A 19,624-nucleotide genomic window follows, 5' to 3' on the forward strand; every position below is an offset into this window, starting at 1 on the left:
CTCACTCAGTGGCTCGCACATTGAGCTCCTGAATGTCAGCCTCATGGTAGGAAATTCAGGTTCAAGCCTCAACACAAGTACAATTTAGTCAGCCCTGTGGGTCCTTGTGGGCACTGACTAGGTGCTGTGGTGCAGTGTTTTCTTGATTCCATAGAGCTACTTTCACACTCACCCACTTTCACTGTAATGGAACGTCACCTTTCATCCTCATGCTCCACACTCTGTGCTCCTCCTAATCGCAGTCACTTCCCTGCCTGTCACTTCTCCACAGTCATCACAGGCCTTGACTCCTGCCATCATGCGGCCAACTTCAGGATCCATGTAGAATGCGAACACCCCAGCCTCAGGTTCCTCCTTTGGGTCCTTTGACCATTCCACCTTGCCAGAAGCCTGGTCCCAGAGTTCCCCCGTGGGCCTCATTATCTGCCAGCTCTATGGGGTCTCTGGGGTCTCAACTCCAGCATCCTGTCATCTGACCGATGGCTTCTTCCCTTTCTCTTCCTCTCCTTCTGTCATTTGGTTTCACTGAAGCATCCAGTGCCTTGCGCCCTCTCTCCATCCTCCTCCTCCACACTCCACTCCTCCATTCTACTTGGACCACGTGAGCCACTGTTTCAGTCACTCTGACCAGCAGTTTCATTTGGCCATTGAGGATTGTCGGCCATCACATGACTGTCAATTACCTTTAGGCCCATTTGGCTCCCAAATGCCTCGAATATATCAGGGTAAGGAGTTTGAACTTTACTTAGCTGACAGAAGGGACACATCAAAGGCTTTGAACAGTGGAGTGACATGACAAATGCATTTTTTAAAAAACCACAGACAAATCTCAGAAAATTCATAACTGATATAACTTGTCATGTCTATCTGTCAGAATTATCGCCCTACTAATTTCATAAAGAATGTTGCGTATCTTTTTGTTTCTCTTGAGTTCTTCAAGGGGTCAGTGAAGAGAAGAACGAGGGAGTACTAGGTTTGAAGAAGTGAACATGTTACAGATAAACATTTGAGAAGGACTTCAGTTAAGTCCGTGGGAGGGAGAGTGAAGAGGCCTCAGACCATTAGTGAGCAGACTCATGGAGACACCAGCAACAGGGCTGGCCGCCGATCTGTGCAACTTTACTGAGATGGTATTACAGAACACCCCTGAGTTAAACCTAACTGTTCCCTCAGCAGCAGCCATTCCAGAACTTTAGAGCAGTTTTAATCTCTTTCATTTAAAGTATGTGGTGTTCTGCTTTACATATAAATAGGCCATTGAATTCTCTAGGAATAACCGATGCCATTGATAGTGACCTACCAGAAGTTACGAAGGTATCCTTGCAGACACCTTGATGTGGGAATGCGGCATCCCCCAAACTCTTTTTATGGCAAGTTTTTCTAGAATTATCTGAAAGCTTTAAAATTCCTTAAAACTTTAGCAGTTGATTTGAACTGAACAAACAAGTTCATCTGTTAAGGCATAAGACAACTACTGAATGAGATTTTCAAAGAGATGTTGTTTTCTTAAAAAACAAGTAGGCTTACAGTAAAAAAGTAAAAACCTCTTACAGGAAAAGTATCTCTCTCATGGCCTGTTGCCTCACACAAGTCCTTTGGTGTTTTCCTGGATCTCCCTTTCTGGGGTTCAAGAATCAGCTGCCAGCTGAACTGGGCTCTCCCTGAGATTTATCCCCAGGGCAGGGGAAGCTGGGCTGGGGTAGATTTCTGATACTCCCCAACTGGGGGGTCACCCTAAGCTGAGGCATGAATCCTCCTGGAAGCCAGACCAGTTGTGCTGGTAGCAGGGTCCTGAGTGCTGGAGGACCAAGGGGAGAACACAAGTAGGATTAGCTCAATAAGCTGTAGCATTTCCTAAGCAACTCCCATGAGTCCTACAGGTAATATCTCATTTCGTAAAAGAAGAAACTGAAGTTCAAAGAGGTTAGGTATCACACTGGGGTTTGAACCTAGACCTTCTGACTCAGCACCTGAGGGAGGTGAATTCTGAGGTTCTTTTTGCTGGCCCTTGAAAATTGATTTTGTAGTCTGGATTATAGCAGCATTACCATATTTTTCCACTTACCTTTTTTTCCCTATTAGAAATAGAATTGCCAGGGGTGGGGGTCTCATCTTTATAGAAAAAATTGCCTACTCTGCAGTTCTATTTTTTTATGAGAAAAAAAAGGTAGGAAAATATGTTAATGCCCCTAATTACAGAACCACTTTACCCGATGTAGAAGGAATTATAGCGTTAGAAAATCACCATTTTGCAAATACTGCTATAGTAACTGATTCAGGCGGCATCAGTGGGTGCTGAGCTCATTGAATGAAAACTTATTTGGTAACTGGATATTCTGAGAGCATCCCCTCACACATGGCTTATTAAAAAGAGAGAAGCATTCATTTATGGTGGAGAAACCCTGAAGACAGTAATTAGTCAAGTGATAAAATGTGCCATCACCAGGAAAGGCAAAACCTGGCACAAGCTTCCTGAGATGTACACTTGAAGAACGCCATCACCCGTGTAGCCTTCCTACCAGAAATGTTCACTTTAGAGTGCTAACCATGAGGAAACAATCAAACAAATGTAGAGTGAGGGACATTGTCAAAACAAAGTGTATGTTGTGAATGACCAGAAGTGACTGAGGACCTGCTTTAGACCCGAGGAGACCAACGAAAAGATTAAGTAAGCACAGTGCTCGGGAGACATGTTTGGGTGATGGGTACTAAACCGAACAGTCCAAAAGCCATTATTAGAAGCAAGCAAGATATGTGAGCGTGGACTGTGTACTGCAGAGTGGTGTTGTGCTAGAATCCCTTTTCTTGAGTATAATAAATGAATTGCAGCCTTGTTCTTACGAGATAATGCTGAAATATTTAAGGAGGAAATGTCATGATGTTTACAACTTACTCTCAATTGGCTCAACAAAAATAAATTTGTATAGAAAAGATAAAATGTTGCCAGTCGACAAATCTTAAATTAAGAACGCACACGTGTTCATATATATTGAAATTCTGTGGATTTGAAAGTTCTCAAAATAAAAGGAAAAAGAATTGAACTGAATTATCGAATTATTGAATTGAGTTGAATTGAATTGAATTGAATTGAATCGAATCGAATTGAATCGAAACGAATCTAATTGAATTGAGAAAGAAGCCAGATTCAAGCAGTGGAAGCATAGATTCACATTAACGAATAACAGTGGAGAAAGTTTTCAAGAAAATATGTGAAAGCAGGGATTGGAATGCTGAGACATATCCATGATTTATGAGCAGTGTTTGCCAAGGGTTTAGGATGTGAGTGTGGTGACAGGTGTTCCAAATATGTGTCCTTTGTCCCTGAATGTTTGCATCATTACAGTCTGATTAGTCCTTAACGACTCGATCCAGCCCTAGTTGTGTCCTGACACTTAGCATCTTCCTCAGCGTTAATATCCCACAGAAGCTGAGCCAAGTCTTTGCAAATCTTTAAAAGTCTGGTGTCTGAGGCATCCTTACAGTGGGGTCTTTGAGGCCAGATTGGCTTTACGGGTAAGGAACGAGGTGGTCCATGAACTTCTCCCAAAGTGGCCAGTACTGGGAGGGGCTTTTCTTCCAGGAGGGGCCCCATTATCAGATTCTTGAGGGATTTACGACCTAATCTTCGCTAGTATTCCGAAGACCTGCTGTAAATGTTTTCATTTTGCTTGACCACAGTGTCTTAGTCTCCTGTGCTGTCATAGTCTGCTCTCCCTTGTCCTAGCCCAACGAAACTGCCTGTGTCTGGCTCCTCTCTCTGGTCCCTGTAAGAGTCTCCTTTGCCCTTTGAAGGTAGATGCAGTTTTATATTCAGGAGCAGGTGTGAAGGAAAAAGCAGCGCTGTGTGTGTCTCCTCTACTTTTCACACAAGGCACCTCGCTCTGACACTTCTGGTCACCAAATGGGGTGGGGGGTTCCCCATACCAAGCAATTCTCAGTAACACCAGCTGAGTGTCCTATAATTCAGTTTTGACACTATCTACCTGGAGACAGCATCAGCTCCTACAGGTTAAGGGCTCAGTCCCACAAGGTCCACCCCCTCCCATTCAGAAGCCAATCACAAGTTACCTGTACTTATGATCAACTGACTACAAATCAGGGTTCTCACAACCCCTTCCTTGGATTCAAAATTTTGTTAGAATGGCCCACAGAACTCAGGGAAACATTTACTGATTTATTATAAAAGATATAATAAAGGATACAGATAAACAGCCAGATGGACAAGGTATGGGGAAAGCACTCTCTGGCACCTCCCCCTCCTAGCACCTCCACGTGTTCACCAACCCGAAACCCTCCAAACCCCATACTTTAGGGATTTTTATGGAGGCTTCATCACATAGGCATGATCAGTCATTGACTCAGTCTCCAGTCCTCCCCTCCCCAGAGGATGGTGGGGACGGGACTGAAAGTTCAAGCTTCTCATCACGGCTCAGTCTTACTGGTGACCAGCATCCATCCCGAACCCATCCAGGAGCCCACCAAGGGAGGCCTCATTAGAATAAAAGGTGCTTCTGTCACCCAGGAAATTCCATGGGATTTAGTAACTCTATGTCAGGAACCAAGGTCAAAGACAAAAGATGCTCCTGATGCTTATCACTTGGAAAACCTCAAAGGTTTTAAGAGCCCTGTGCCAGGAACCAGGAGCAGAGACCAGTATATAAGTATATACACATATATACTTTTTAAATTATTTCACAGCAGGTGATTGTCCACTCTCTTTGAAAGATAGATATTAAGAATCCTTGATCATAGGTGCTCAATAAATATTGTTGTATGTGCTCAATAAATATTGTTGAATAAATGGTTGAAATAATTAAACACTTCTTTTCCGGAACAGCTTTCCAACTAAAATTAGGTTGTGCTCATTTAGTATTCTTTGAATGAATAACATTGCATGGATTGATTCCTTTGGCTACCTGTGCAGCCTTCCCTGCTCCTTTTCCAGCTTGAGTCTTCAAGAGGGAGCCTCAGGACTGATTTCTAAACCCGTGTTTGTACCTGGTGTGATTATAAAGCAATGAGACTGATTGTCATGTGTTGTGTGTGGGATCCGTCTCAGTTACTTTATAGCCATACCTGGTATCTTATACCACAGACCATTGTCATGTGTCGTGTGTGTGTGTGTGTGTGTGTGTGTGTGTGTGTGTGTGTGTGTGATCTGTCCCAGTTACTTTATAGCCATACTGGTATCTTATACCATGGACTGTTGCCTATTGAACATTTTAAAAGCACAAACCAAAGAAGGTGTCTAAATGGAAGTTCGAAGTGGTTTAACATAATATTTTGATTTTTTTCTAACTTACCAATCAGAACTCTTATTTCAGAAAGATAATTAGATGCTAACTTTGTTGCTTGCTTTAATTTTTCAGTTTTCATTTTGTTTTGAGGTTTCTAATCAGTATTCTGATAAATTGCTGTTCTGATAAAGTGGCCGGCACAATTTTGAATAAGGTAATACAAAGGTATATTCCATCGAATTACATTTGTCATAAAACTTTTAATTATTGAATTTCTTTCAGAATTTATTTCAGCGTGTGGTCTGTTGATAGCATATGATATAAGGATAGTTCTTTTAGTTAAAAATAATAAACAGAAACCAAATATTTGGTAATAGTATTCATTGAAGAAACCTTTGAAAGGACAAGTTTGGGGGTGGATATTTTATTTTGGTGATTTACATTTATGTGCACAAACCTTATTCAGATTTGAATAAGTGGTTATAATTTTCTCTTTCCCAAAATAAAATGTTTATTCTTCCGCTGACACTCAGAATCTTAGGGGCTCTTTAAAGAAGACAAACAGTAAAAGTTGCACGTTGCCACAGGTACCTTCAGCTTGTGACAGGATGGTCACTGACAGCTAGATTGGTGGTAGAAGGTTTCTCTTTTTCCTTAAGAAAATGGGAGGAGAAGGAAGGAATCTCAATTTCATGCTGTCCCTGGGAAAGTGATCACTTACCTTACTGTAGTACAGCATGTGGCAATTATGTGAGTGGGAGAACTAGGTAACCAGAAGAGCATCTTCAGAACATTCTTATAGTTAGCTCCAACCATCTGGCTGTGGCAGAGCCTCTGGACAGCTGTTAGAAGTTGGGAGTGTTTTGATGCCAAACTAGTCCAGACTGTCGAAGCTTGCTTGGACTTGTGTCAGGAAGAGTTTGATTTCCAGAAGTGTTCTGGGGTGAACAAACTAGAAAGGAAACTTCAGTCAGGTGAAGACATAGGACCAAAGTTATAGTTTCAGCTAGACTTAAGAAAAGCCATTTGGCATTTTGCTGTTGCAACTCAGTTATCAGATTTGTGTCCTCATTCTCAGTGCTAGTATATAACTGTGCTTCCTGTTTTCTTTCTGTTCGTTGTAATTGGTCTACACACATTAGGTGCTCCATAAATGTTTCTAAGAGTGATTAGTATAAAAGTACCAATTTCTGTACTATAAATAACTTTAAAGAGTTAGGACTTTTTAAAGAACACTTTAAGATGGAAAAAGTTTTACTGCCATTATTTTATCACATTTTTATTGCTATATAATATGTTTTGTACCGTCTGTTGTCACATTTGGCTGATTTGATAATTTGTTTTTTAAATGTAGCAGCAGCACAAGTTAATATGGCTCTTAACACTGCAATCATTTATGCTTTAAATCTGTTTAAATCTTAAATACTGCACAACAAATTCCTGTTCCCACTTGGTGCCAGCACATCCAGCTGTGACTTCATTTCATTTGAAAAGTTGAATTTGCAAACCCTTGCCATTAGCAGATATTGTAGTAGTTTTTCTAAGTAGTATTTTTATATATTTGCTATTCATATAAATTTTGAATATGTATATTTATTTATTTTACATTACAGGCACTGGAGATATTATTGCTGTCATGATTACAGAATTGAGGGGTAAGGATATTTTGAGTTATCTGGAGAAAAACATCTCTGTACAAATGACAATAGCTGTTGGGACTCGAATGCCGCCAAAGAACTTCAGCCGAGGCTCTCTAGTCTTCGTGTCAATATCCTTTATTGTTTTGATGATTATTTCTTCAGCATGGCTCATATTCTACTTCATTCAGAAGATTAGGTACACAAACGCACGCGACAGGAACCAGGTGAGCTGCTAGCACTCTAGTGATTGATGCTTACCAAACATAGAGTTCATAAACATCTGCTGTGAGCATACTTAATGCAAATATTTTTTATTTAAAGTTGTAACCTTCAGTCATTTTAATATGTTGAAAGCATATCTATGCACGTATTTTAAGAGTATTTTAAATGCTTACATGGGGAAATTTTTAAATTTACAGAGATCACTTGGAATATTCTAGGTAAATAGTTACCTTAATATCATAATGTTGTCTAGCTAATTATAGTAACTTGAAGAAATACCACAAAGTTGCATTTTTAAACTGGTAACATTGGTTGTCAGTGGGAGGGGGACTTTTTATTATACACCTTTTTGTTCCACGTGATCTTTGAACTATGTATTATCTATTCGGAAAAAAATAAATCAATTAAAAATAAATGATTCTATCTAAGCTTAGCCCTTGGTGAGGTGGGAATGGACCAATAGAAGAGCTGTGCCTAGGTAGACATCCAAGAATTTCACTGATCAGCAAAGCCTGAGTGTTCAGTGGACTCCAGAAGAATGAATAAAGACCTAGGAAAGACTGGGTGCTGCCTACAGCAGAGGGCCTGCAGATGGGTCAGTTTGTTATTTGTCTTGGTTGATGTGCTGTAGAAAGAAAGAGCCAGGTTTGAGGTGTTAGGTCCCGTCACAGTCCTAGACTTCTTTTGTAGGAAACTAAGAAGTGAACTGCTTAGAGAGTGATTTGAAGCCAATTTTTATATAATACCAATCTCTCATTAAACAGAATTCACCCAGATCCCTATAGGGGGTTGAAATTTTCATCCTCTTTCTAGTGAAAGGGGCACAGACTTTGGTATAGAATATATAAGGATCTGAGTTCAGATCCCAACCTTCCCATTAATTTGCCATGGTTCATCCTGTCAGTTTGTTTAGCTTCTTCATCTGAAAATCGGTATCAAATATTTTTAATTGTTGAACATTTATGTACCAGGCTCTGTGTAGTATATTGTACACCTTTAAATTTTTTTAGAATATTTATTTATAATTTCAGACTTACAGAAAAATTGAAAGAATAGTATGAAGTATTTCCTTATCCAGATTCACCAACTGTTAACATTTTAACATTTCCTTTTCTATGTGTATATACTTTTTTTTTTTTTTTTTACCTATTTGACAGTAAGTTTGAGATATGGTACCCCTTTACCTTTAAATACTTTATTGGGTACTGTCCAAAAGCAAGAACATTGTCTTAGATAACCACGGTCAGTTCTCAAAATCAAAAAATTAACACTGATAACAGTAGTATTATCTGATCTATAGACCTTTTCCAAGTTTTGTAAAATTGTCTTAATAGTGTCCTTTATAGCAAAGAAAACTCTGGATTATAGGTTGCATTCACTTGTCACATCTCTCAGTCTGTTTCAGAACATGGACATTTTGAAGGTGCAGTTGTTTATTCGGGTTTGATGTCTGCTGTTCCTTCATGATTACGTGTAGGTCATTTGCCAGGAGTACCAATCCTGTATGTAGTATTCCATGGCTTGGATATACTATCGTTTGGTTAACCAAATTGTTTCCAGTTTGGGGCCATTATAAATAAAGTGACTAAACATTCATGTACAGGTTTTTGTGTGAACGATATTTTTCATTTCCCCGGGATAAATGTTCAGGAGCGCAATTTTGGTTTCTTATGGAAAGCACCTGTTTAATTTAGTAAGAAGTTGCCATACTCTTTTCCCAAGTGGCTCTACCATTTCACATTTCCACTAAAAGCGTTTCCCTGATCCAGTTCCTTTGCATCCCTGACAGCATTTGATGTTGTCACTATGTATTATTTTCATCATTCTGTTAGGTGTGTGATAATATCTCTTTTGTGATTTTAATTTCATTTCTCTAATGGCTACTGATGTTGGCCGTTTTTCCATGTGCTTATTTGCCATTAGTAAATCCTTTTCAGTAAGATGTCCATTCATGTCTTTTACCCATTTTCTACTTGGCTTGTTTTTCTTTCTTTCTTTTTTTTAATATTGAGTTTCGAGAATTCTTTATGCATTCCAGATACAAGCCCTTTGTCAGAATTGTGGTTTACAGATAGTTTCTCCCAGTTTATGTTTTGTCTCTTCAACCTCTTACCAGGGTCTTTTGAAGAGCAAAAATTTTTAATTTTGATGAGATTTTAGTTTATCAGTTTTTCCTTTTTTGAGTCATGGTTTTGCTGTCAAATCTAAAAACTCTTTGCCTAGCCTTGGATCCTAAGGATTTTCATTTTTTTCCTAAACATTTAAGTCCATGGTTCATTTTTAATTAATTTTTATATAAAGTGCGAGTTTAGGTTGAGGTTTATTATTTTGCTCAAGTATGTAGGACAAGTACAAGCCACTCTTCCTTGTACTTTGGCTGGAAGAAGCAGGCCTCTCTTTTTCATTTGTTCCTGTTAGCAGCTGCAGATTGGAGGATTCCACAGCGCGTTGTCTGGAATGAGAGCAGTCCTGAGGAGCCCAAGGATTCACCAGCTTGCGTTCCTCAGGTCTCAGGGACCCTCGGCAGCCCACCTCTTCTTTCCACCTTTCAGAGACTCCCTGTGCCTATTTGTTGTGTTAGGGCCAGGGGTTTTAGGCGTAAGGGGGAAGACCGAGGAGGAGTGGGGCTACTCCACCATGGCAGAACTGCAAGTCCCTGGAGCATCTCATGTGATTTTTGACTTGAACATAGATGATCAAAGCAGTGAAGGACCATTAGATGAAAGTGTTAAGTGATCTAACACTATGCCACTTCCATAGAAAAGATTATTGGATACACCTATAAAAAATCAAATGTATATCCTTAAAATAGAATGCATCAGTTTTACATGATTTTTGACAAAATGAATAGAGATGAAATCAAGTTCTAATGAAAGGGAGGAATACAGAGGCGTATCGGTACTAACAAAACGACATCATTTGTATACTTATCATCAAAGCACCTGGCAAATTCTGCCTAATGATGTTTGAAGAAAACAGATGTCGGCCAAACCTGTTCCACTGCTTGAGGAGCACTAGAGTGCAGCCTTGAAGTGTTTTCTAAACAATCCACCTTATTCAGTGATGTTGCCCTTTTGAAATTAAAAGTTTTAGCCAATATAATACATGAACTCGAGTTTTTAAAAGAAATTATATCACAAGGTTTGGTTCTTTGCCCACTCTTTTCTTGTCCCTAATAATTGTTTCCCAGAGCCAAGTCCCCCATCTCAGCATTCTCATCCGTTCCTCCTGTTACTAACTTGAGATATCTAAGTAGCTAGCATGCTGTATTCCTTTAAAAAAAAAAAAAAGATTTTTAAAAAATATATTTCCATTATAAAACACTAAAAGTAAAGTTATCAGGAGTTGCTCTGAAATGGTGTTCTTGACAAGAAAATCTTGTAATGATGGGTCGAATGTAGCATCTCAAGGACGTTAGAAAAAAAGCAGATGGTTTGTCCTAGGAGCCTGCCGTTTGACGGTAGTGCTTTAATTAGCACCGGGCGTGGGGCCCGTGTGTGATGCAGCAGTCAGCGCAGTCACCATCTGGCACAGGCCACAAATGGCAGCTTGTTTCCTAGCATTTGCTTTGTGGCTGACTGCACGCAGGCTTCCAAAGCATTCTTCTCCAGACGCTGCTGTAGGGAAAGTGATGTTCTGACCTTTTTTCCTCCTTCCGTTTTTCCTAAGGTTGAGAAACGCTTGATGAAATTTTTATGTGGCTTAAAAAGCTTAGCTTATTAAAGTTTAATAAGACAGTGGCAACAATTCAACTGGTTGAAATCTTTGACTATTTTAAAAGAGAAGCCAAAACTAATAGCAAAGGAAAAACAGTGAGTTTAAGGAGACTCATTTTCTCCCATAAACTGCCATACAGCAAGCAGTTTTTTATGCAGAATATGTTACCAAAGAGAGTCATATATTGTAAATCAGTGGTCCCCAACCTTTTCGGCACCAGGGACTGGTGCTCCTATGAGATTCTAATGCCTGATGATCTGAGGTGGAGCTGAGGTAGTGATGATGTTAGTGCTGGGGAGTGGCTGAAAATACAGATGAAGCTTTGCTCCTTTGCTCACCGCTTACTTCCTGCTGTGTGGCCCAGTTGCTAACAGGCCGTGGACCCCTGAAGGTTCATGGCCCCAGGGGTCAGGGACCCCTCTTGTAAATAGCTTTCTAAGCACACTATAATGCACACAGCTGACACCATTTTACAAGTGAAATAAGAATCTAATGCTTTGACTTTTTAGTATACTGTTAAGTATCTGTGGTTTGCTCATCCTGAAAAACTATTATAACACATCTAAATACAATATTAGGCACAGACAGCTCAGACGATTGCTGATTCTAAATTTAAATGTCACCTTCTAATAAGTCAGTGATAGTGATGTCACACAAGAAAATGGATGTTTGTTGTGTTTATATCGAAAGGGTGCTTGAGGTATTTTTGAGAAATGTAAACTTTTACACTACATGGTTAATAATACACCTTTAATACCAAGGTAGTCAGATTTGACTCCCCAGAAGAACAATGCATTTTTTTTTTTCACTGTTAAGGAATAGGGCAGATAGAAAAAATTTCACAACCTAATGACTTTAGAATGTCCTCTCATGAAAATTCCCTGTGATTATGCATACAGTTAAAACTTTTTAAAGCTCCTTGCCAAAATGTATATATAATATTCTTAGATTTTATAAATACCTCAGGATTACTGAAACGCAGTGTTTATGTTGCCCATTTTTATCCTGTAAGATAGCTAGTTGGAGAATGCACTTATGTGTAAGGATGTGAGAGAACACTGAGTGTTCTTCAGAGGAAAGAGGAAAGCTAATACTTTGCAAGTACCATTGATCTTTGAAAAATGGTCGCTTCAAAAGCTTTTCTTTCCAAATTGCAGGGGGAGGGGAGAGTGAGGAAGTATTGTGCATACTGTCAAGATTTTTCCCTAGGGAAAGATTATATAGTCAAAAAGGAAACAGCTTATTTTGTCATTCATTGTTGGATGGCAGATCCAATTGTGTTTATTGTGTTTATTAGGGATTAACAATTTCTGAAAAACTGGAAAAGGAAATAGACATTTTCCCAGAGCTGAGAAAGTATTCTACCACTTTTTAAATAGACTGCAAATACTGTCTTTTTGTTTCATGTCCAGCTATTATGATCAATTTACATAAATAAATCCCACTTTCTATATACAGAGACTATGTGCCTTCAAAATGTTATACATCAAGGAATTTAAGATTTTGTTTTTCTAGCACAAAATATGCCTTTGAGATAAGAGTGTCTCTAAGACAGTTCTACATCTACATCTTCAGGATTTAGCATATTACTCTAGGTAGGTGAGGGTACTTCATGTAGTGACACTTGAGCTGAATTTCAGAGGATAAAAAGATTTCATCAGAGACTGGGAGGAAAGTCAGGCAAAGGGATCCTTTTCCACAGAGCCATAGAGAGATGAAAGGAGAGACAGGCGAGTTGAGTGGCATCAGGAATGGTGGGGAGGGTGACCTGAGATTGAAGGAGCATGGGAACTAGGGCATCGACGCTAAAAGATGAAGGGCTTGAATCTCAAGCTGAAAAAATTCAACTTTATTCTCAAAGCAATGAGGAGTCATCACAGGTTTTTTGGCAGTGGAGTTACATAAGACCTTTTCTGATGGTTGAGACTTAGGGGGAAGAAGCTCTTATAGAGGGAAATATCGAGGAGCAAAGGAAAATAATGTTAGTAAAGCTAGGGTATGTAGAGAGCTGGGCCCAGGGGCATGGGCAGGTGGTTACCTTGGAAATGCACGGGATGCTTTTCCTGAGGCAAAGAGGAAAAAAGTGGTAGTGATGTGAGAGTGAATGAAAAAGGGTGCAGACTACAGGCAGTTTTGATCAGCGGGAAATTACACTCAGCACCAGATGTCACCAATGGTTAAAGAAGAAAAGCCCAGCTCTGTGCAGATACAGACCTAATTCTGTTTCTGTGGCAGAGTTCGGATGAGTTTCATTTACGTGACCTGTCCTCAATGCCCTGTGAACCATCTGGCTTTGAACAAATCAGTCCTGTTAGATTAAGCAGTACAAGTTGTTCCCAGCTGTTTTCTACTGCTTGGTATTACTGGTGTCTTTAACCAAGTGAAATAAGATAACATGGCCCCTGACGATCAGTGTCCTTTCATATTTTATGGTATGGAGCTTTTCTGTTTTGTTTTGTTTTGGTGTGTACAAGTCAAACTTTACTAGATTCTTTATAGATGAGAGTAATTTCCATCCTCTGAGTCATGCTGTTCTGAACACACTTAGGGTGATATCACAGTGTGCTAGTAACTTGTCGAAATATTTTTTTGACAAGCCTATAGAGAGACCTCCATGCGTGAGCGAATGCGTTTCGTATCCACCCATGGAGAGTCAAATTCTAGGAACATGGTTTGTAAGTAACTTTTTAGAAACATAGTAATTACAAATCAAGTTTGAAAGCATGCCTTACAGAATGTACTTTTTTCCCATTCCCTCAATACCGGTGTTAAACACAGTTTGCTTTTGTATTATGGAAAGTCTTTTAAGCATTTAAAATGGAAAGAGAAGAATTGGGCTCTGAAGCCAGGAGACCTCAGGTTCTGGTCCCAGCACTTTTACTGATTTTAGACAGGTTACCTTAGCTCCCTCTGGGTTTGGGTTTTCTTCTTTGTAAACTGATGCATCCAAGTGGTTTTGTCCCATCCTAACATTCTGCATGTGGTGAGGTGGAAACTTGGGTAGTTTTCTTACCTAATGAAGAGGGCACAGGCAGAAGTACTGAAAGGACTGAGTAGGAAATGCTTTGGACACTAAGATTGGTTGTTTATACTTAGTTTAGTGAACCTCGAAATTTAGCATCAACAAGAATCTTGTGGAGGCACTACTTCTGTGCCTTCTCCTCTTCCCCCCTCCTCCTTCGTGACAGGGGTACACTTTTTTAAACTGCAAATTCCCAAGATACCCCTCCCCTTCAGTTCATTTGGGGAGGTCTGGATAGGACATACTTAGCAGCTCTCAATCTAGGGCAAGTTACTTAATTTCTCTATGCCTCAATCTTCTATAAAATGCAAATGTGGTTCCTTTCTCATAAAATGATAGGGAGGATTACATGAGTCAGTACATGTGAAAGGCTTAGAACGGTACCTGGCACATACTACATACTGAATAAATATTAGTTACTGTAGGTGTCTCATTTCATACTATTATTATTAAGCGCCCAAGGTAGATTTGTAGCATTTGTCCATAGACCACACCTTGTAAAACAATGACTTCTTGGCATCGTGATCAGGTGAATGTAAGGAGCCTTAATTAAAAAATGATCTTAAAAGAAATTTATGCTTCATCTTAGATATGTGAGAGTCAACAGAACATTACTAGTATTAAAACCAAGCAGGGAATTAAAATCCGTGGCTTTTAGGTAGATTCAAGTAAGAGATTGAAATCATAGTGGAGGTATACCTGTCACAAAGTGGTGGGACTGTGTCACAAAGTGGTTAAAACTCAAGAAGTACTCCAAAAGAAGGTAGTAACATGGAAGCTAAGTTCAAAGAAAAATATTACAGGGAAGATATCTGATACCAATATCAAACACACAGAAAAGGTGTCCTTAATTTTGCTACAGGAGGTTTGGAAAGTTCAGAGGCAGAAGGGGTGATATATCCAGGTATTTGCGAGACATGTCTAACGTAGATGCCCCGCCTACCTCCATCTCGGCTTGCTGAAAGCTGAGCACCTCCTCCCCTGGCACATGCGCTCTCCTTCTGATATTCCTTAATCTAACATGATGCCACTGCCACGCAGCTCGTCACCTATCTAGAAAGCTGGGACGGCCATCTGTGGCCTCCTCATCAGTCATTTCATTGTCAGTTTTACCTCCCAAATCTCTCTTGATTTTGTCCTGTTCTCTCTACCTCCACCACTCCTTGCATAAATCAGATCTTCTTATCTCTTCGAAGTACTAGACCCACCTGGTCTCTCTACCTCCAGTCTCCCCTGTGTTGCATTTATTCTTCTCAGGAGGCCAGATCTCAATTCACCAAAATTTAGATCTCATTATGGAATTTTGTATTTAAAATTCTTCAGTAGAATCCTGATCTGAGCAACATGGAAGCGGTGGTATTTTTTCTAATCTTCCCACTCCCTTAAAAAAACAAACAAACAAACAAACAAACAAAACATGAAGAGCAGCTACCACAGCAAAAGGAAAACCCACAGGTAGCATTTTCAGTGATCCCAAGCAGCATGGCACCTCCCAGCGCTCTAGGAAACAGAGTGGCCAGGCCAGACTTCCGGCAGCGGCAAGACCTGCACTGTAGCTCCACAGAAGGGAACGGGGAGGATGGGCTATTCTGCTGGTCCAAAGAATCAGAACCCAGGAATCAAAAGGGGATGTTGGAGATGTTGGCCCAAGCAGTTAGAGAAGTGGTGAGATGCATAAGACTTGGAAAAGTATCTCTATTTTTAGTTAATCTGAATGTCTAGTTGAAAATCCCAAAAGAATCTATAGGGTAACTACTACAAACAGGAAAAAAAGATTTAGTAAAAGAACAAGATATAAAATTAACATACAGAAATAACCAAAAGATAAAATGGGAGGAGACGGCACCATTTACAACTGGATGGATGGATGGATGGAAGGAAGGAAGGAAGGAAGGAAGGAAGGAAGGAAGGAAGGAAGGAAGGAAGGAAGGAAAAGGAAGGAAAGAAGCTGTTGACTACTAAAGGACCTATGTGCCAACTTAAAGGAGCTCACCATATCCAAAGATGAGACACAGCACCAAAGGAGAAATACTGCAGGTGACTGAACTGGAGGTTGTTAGAAGACCAACTTGCTATTCTAAATATCGGAATTTTTTAAAAAGATTCGTCCTATTTTTTCTGTACAAATTGTATTGCATAGTAACCAACTAGTTACTAGTTGATGAGGGAAAGTTCTTAATAGAAGAATTCCAACTAAAAAATGAATTATAGAATTAGAAAATCACCTTTTGTAACCCTTAATGAAATGATATGTTTAGATAGTGATCATCAATGTATGCTAAAATCAGTTGAAAGACTGATAGAGCTTTATAATGAATGGATCAAGCTAGCCAAACATGAACCCATTAATGATGCTTGATATTGAAAGTGGGACAATTTAACATGTCTTCAAGATGGTATTAGGAAGTGCACAGCACCACCTAGAAGGTATTCTTGTCCAAGCAATTGAACCTGAATCTTACATAACCATTTTATAAGAAATGGACCAAGTAAAATGACACAAGAAGGAAACAGCTAGTCAAATTTAGAATGTAGGACAAATAACCCAGTTTTGTCTTTTAAAAATAGCATGCATAAAAATGGATGGTGGAGACAACTTCTTATGGCCAAGATGGAATAACGGACCTGGTTTACCCTCCCGCCTGAAACAGTTCAAAAGGAAAGAAAAAAAAAGTGTGTGTGCGTATGTGTGTGCGTGTGTGTGTGTGTATGTGTATGAAACAACGATTTCAAGACACTAGACATGAAAGCAAATGATCCCTGAAAAATGAGAAGCAGTGAGATAAGCCCTAGGATTATCCAGCTTAATGTTTTGCAAGAGTTTGCAGGCCACAGTGCACAGAGGAGAAACCAAGGCAGAGCCCAGTGGACCAGCTTATGAGAAGACAGAGCTGAAAGTCCAAGGAGAACAAGGTGGAGAACACTCACAGAACACAGTAACCAAAGAGGAGAGAAATACACAGAGAAAACAAAGTCCCGAGGTCTGCAGAGGATCCAGCCACCTTCAGTATTCAACAGAGTATTGCTTGGCCCAGGTGTGTGAGGAAACTCGCCAAGGCTGGGGACCATCAGAAGGATTCCAAGCCATAGTACCCAGCAAACAATGCCTGTTTCCAGATGCCAGACCAGAAAACCTCATAATTCATAGGGTAGAGTACTCTTAATGGGTCTCACTGGGCTGACATCAGTTGTTTTCAGGACCACATAATCTTCCATGGCCTTCTTTCCCCATCTCCAAAGGCAGCCATGTCAGGCTAAGTCCTTCTCACACCACCATCTCTCTGGTTCCCTCTTCCAGCCCTTTTCCATTTTCAGGGACCCTTGTGATTACATTGGTTGCACCTAAAAAATCTGCCCTGCTTTTAAAGTCAGCTGTTTTAATTAATTCCCCCTTAATTCCCCCTTAATTCCCCCTTGCCATGTAACAGAACATATTCACAGGTTCCGGGAATTAGGATCTGGTCCTCTTTGGGGGACCCATTACTCTGCCTACCACACATCTATTCAAATATTTAGAGACATAAAAGATATTACCCCCCCCCCAAAAAAAGACCAAAATCAAAATTGTAGAGATAAATACTATAGTGTCTGAAAAATAAACTGATATTAGTGACAGATTATACAGTATAAGAGAAATAATTAGTGAACATAAAGACATAGCAATAGAAACTACCTGAAATGAAATGCAGAGGGAAAGGGAATTACACAAAAAATGAGCAGACCATCCTGTGCTCTGGGACAACTTCAGGCAGCCGTATATATGTAATTGGAGTCCCAAAAGAAAATGGGGGGTGGGGAGTGTCAGACAAAGTACAGAGGACAGTAGCAGTTGTCTCACAGGAAACAACGCAAGTGAGAAACGCAGGAGCATCTTTCATTATATATGCATCATTAGTATCTTTCATATATGAACGTGAAATGCACCTATACAATCTGAAAGAGTTAATCTCCAGCAGCCCTACACTATAAGAAATGCTGAAGGAGGTCCTTCGGGCAGAAGGAAGATGGTGTCAATGGATATGAGGAAGTACACGAAAGGTGGAAGAGCACAAGAAATGTATTTGGCCTGTGGGTACCTGGTTTTCCTTATTTAAAAAACAATTATTGCAAACCACATATCTCATAAGGGATAGATACTAGAATATATGAAGAACTGCAGGACAACAGCAAAGCATTCATTGCGTTTTCCCTGTCTGTGGGGTTATTTGGGTATTTCCCCTATAAGTACCTTTCATAGAGTGTGGTCACACCTTTCTGCTGTTCACATTTAAGTGGTGTGACTTCCCTCTACTTTCAGGAGAACACATAGGAATGTGGCAGATGCAGGGCAGGGCAGCTTTCCACACTGCACAGCTGGAACGCCGTCTTCTGCAGTCTCTCCGTCACTCTCTCCCCCTACCCCCACCTTGTCCCTTCCCTGCTCAGTGCCTGCTCTTTCCTCAGCAGGACACATTTCTCTTGGAAGAAGGGAGCTTTTGCCAGATATTTCTGAGATCCTCCAAAGCTGGTGCTGCCCCAGCTTCTCCATCTTCCCTCAGCTTGTTAGTGGATTCCATGCTTTGTTCTGTTTACTTGTCTGTGAACTGGAGCCTGAGACATCTGCTCCCAGTTTCACTGGTTCTCAGTCACTTGCTGAGGTTTCTCTTCACTCGGTGGTCTCTTGGCATGGGCAGGGGGCTATTTTTTTGTGTGATTCCTGGATTCTCTGGCTCTTATCGGAACCCTTCTTTCTTCTCTCTCCCCCACCCCCCGCCATTACATCGGCATAGCCGCTGATTCTGTGTGTCTACACAGAATAACGCTAAACTTGGTGGTGTGACCCCACCTAATGCGGTCTGGGGTTTGTGGAGATGCCCTTTCACCTGATTTTGTTGAAGATGTTGTCCGTTGGCATTTACTTTTACTCTTAAAGTCGCCCTGTGCATTTTTATGAGGGAATTTGGTAAGATTTTTTAAATCATCTAGCTAACACTACCTTGTCCCAGTTGCAGGCCCCTTCAGTCAGGCTTTTCTCTGTCCTGTCACTGAAGAATCCTTGTCAAGGCCACCGTGACCTCTTTTTGCCAGTGGTCAGTTCTTAGTTCTCCTTATACTTGACCTCGGACCATACATCCAAAATGAATTCTCCAAACCTGCTCTTCCTGCAGTTTCCCCGTGTTATTAAATGGTGATTCTATTCTTCAGGCTGCTCAGGCCAAAACTGCAATGTCTTCTTTGACCCTTTCTTTATTTTATACTTCACATCTAATGCTTCAGTTCTCTCAGACCTACCTTTAGAATATGTCCTACACACTCACACCCAACAATTCAAAAAGGGAATTATAACAAATTTCATTAACAGCACCAAAATGAATAAAACAGTTAGGAATAAAGTTAACCATGGAGGTGAAGGACTTATATACTGAAAACTACAAAACATTGCTGAAAGAAATTAAAGAAGATACACATAAATGGAAAGGCATACCATGTTCATGGAGTGAAAGACTTAGTGTTGGTAAGATAGCAGTACTACCCAAAGTGATCTACAGATTCAGTGCAATACCTGTCTAAATCTCAATGGCATTTTTTGTTGTTGTTGCAGAAATAGATACATCCTAAAATTCATATGGAAATTAGCTAAAACAATTTTAAAAAGAACTAAGTTGAGTGTTCACTCTTCCTGATTTAATACTTACTACAAAACTACAGTAATTAAAACAGTATGGTACTGCATAAAGACAGATAGATAGATAGATAGATAGATAGATAGATAGATAGATAGACAGACCGACCATTGGAACAAAATA

The 19,624-nt window shown here is 40.0% G+C and overlaps 1 protein-coding gene across 3 annotated transcripts in view; it reads left to right on the forward strand.

Annotated features, from left to right (window-relative positions):
* RNF130 (ring finger protein 130) overlaps positions 1 to 19,624 on the forward strand; it is a 113,380-nt gene that overhangs the window by 37,423 nt on the left and 56,333 nt on the right. For all 3 annotated transcript variants that reach the window (XM_016147751.2, XM_016147752.2, XM_016147750.2), the window contains exon 3: positions 6,851 to 7,101. In XM_016147751.2, coding sequence (XP_016003237.2) covers positions 6,851 to 7,101 — 251 coding nt within the window. The remainder of the gene's footprint in view (positions 1 to 6,850; positions 7,102 to 19,624) is intronic.

Source organism: Rousettus aegyptiacus, unplaced genomic scaffold, assembly GCF_014176215.1.
Source record: "Rousettus aegyptiacus isolate mRouAeg1 unplaced genomic scaffold, mRouAeg1.p scaffold_m13_p_7, whole genome shotgun sequence".
Taxonomy (NCBI): domain Eukaryota; kingdom Metazoa; phylum Chordata; class Mammalia; order Chiroptera; family Pteropodidae; genus Rousettus; species Rousettus aegyptiacus.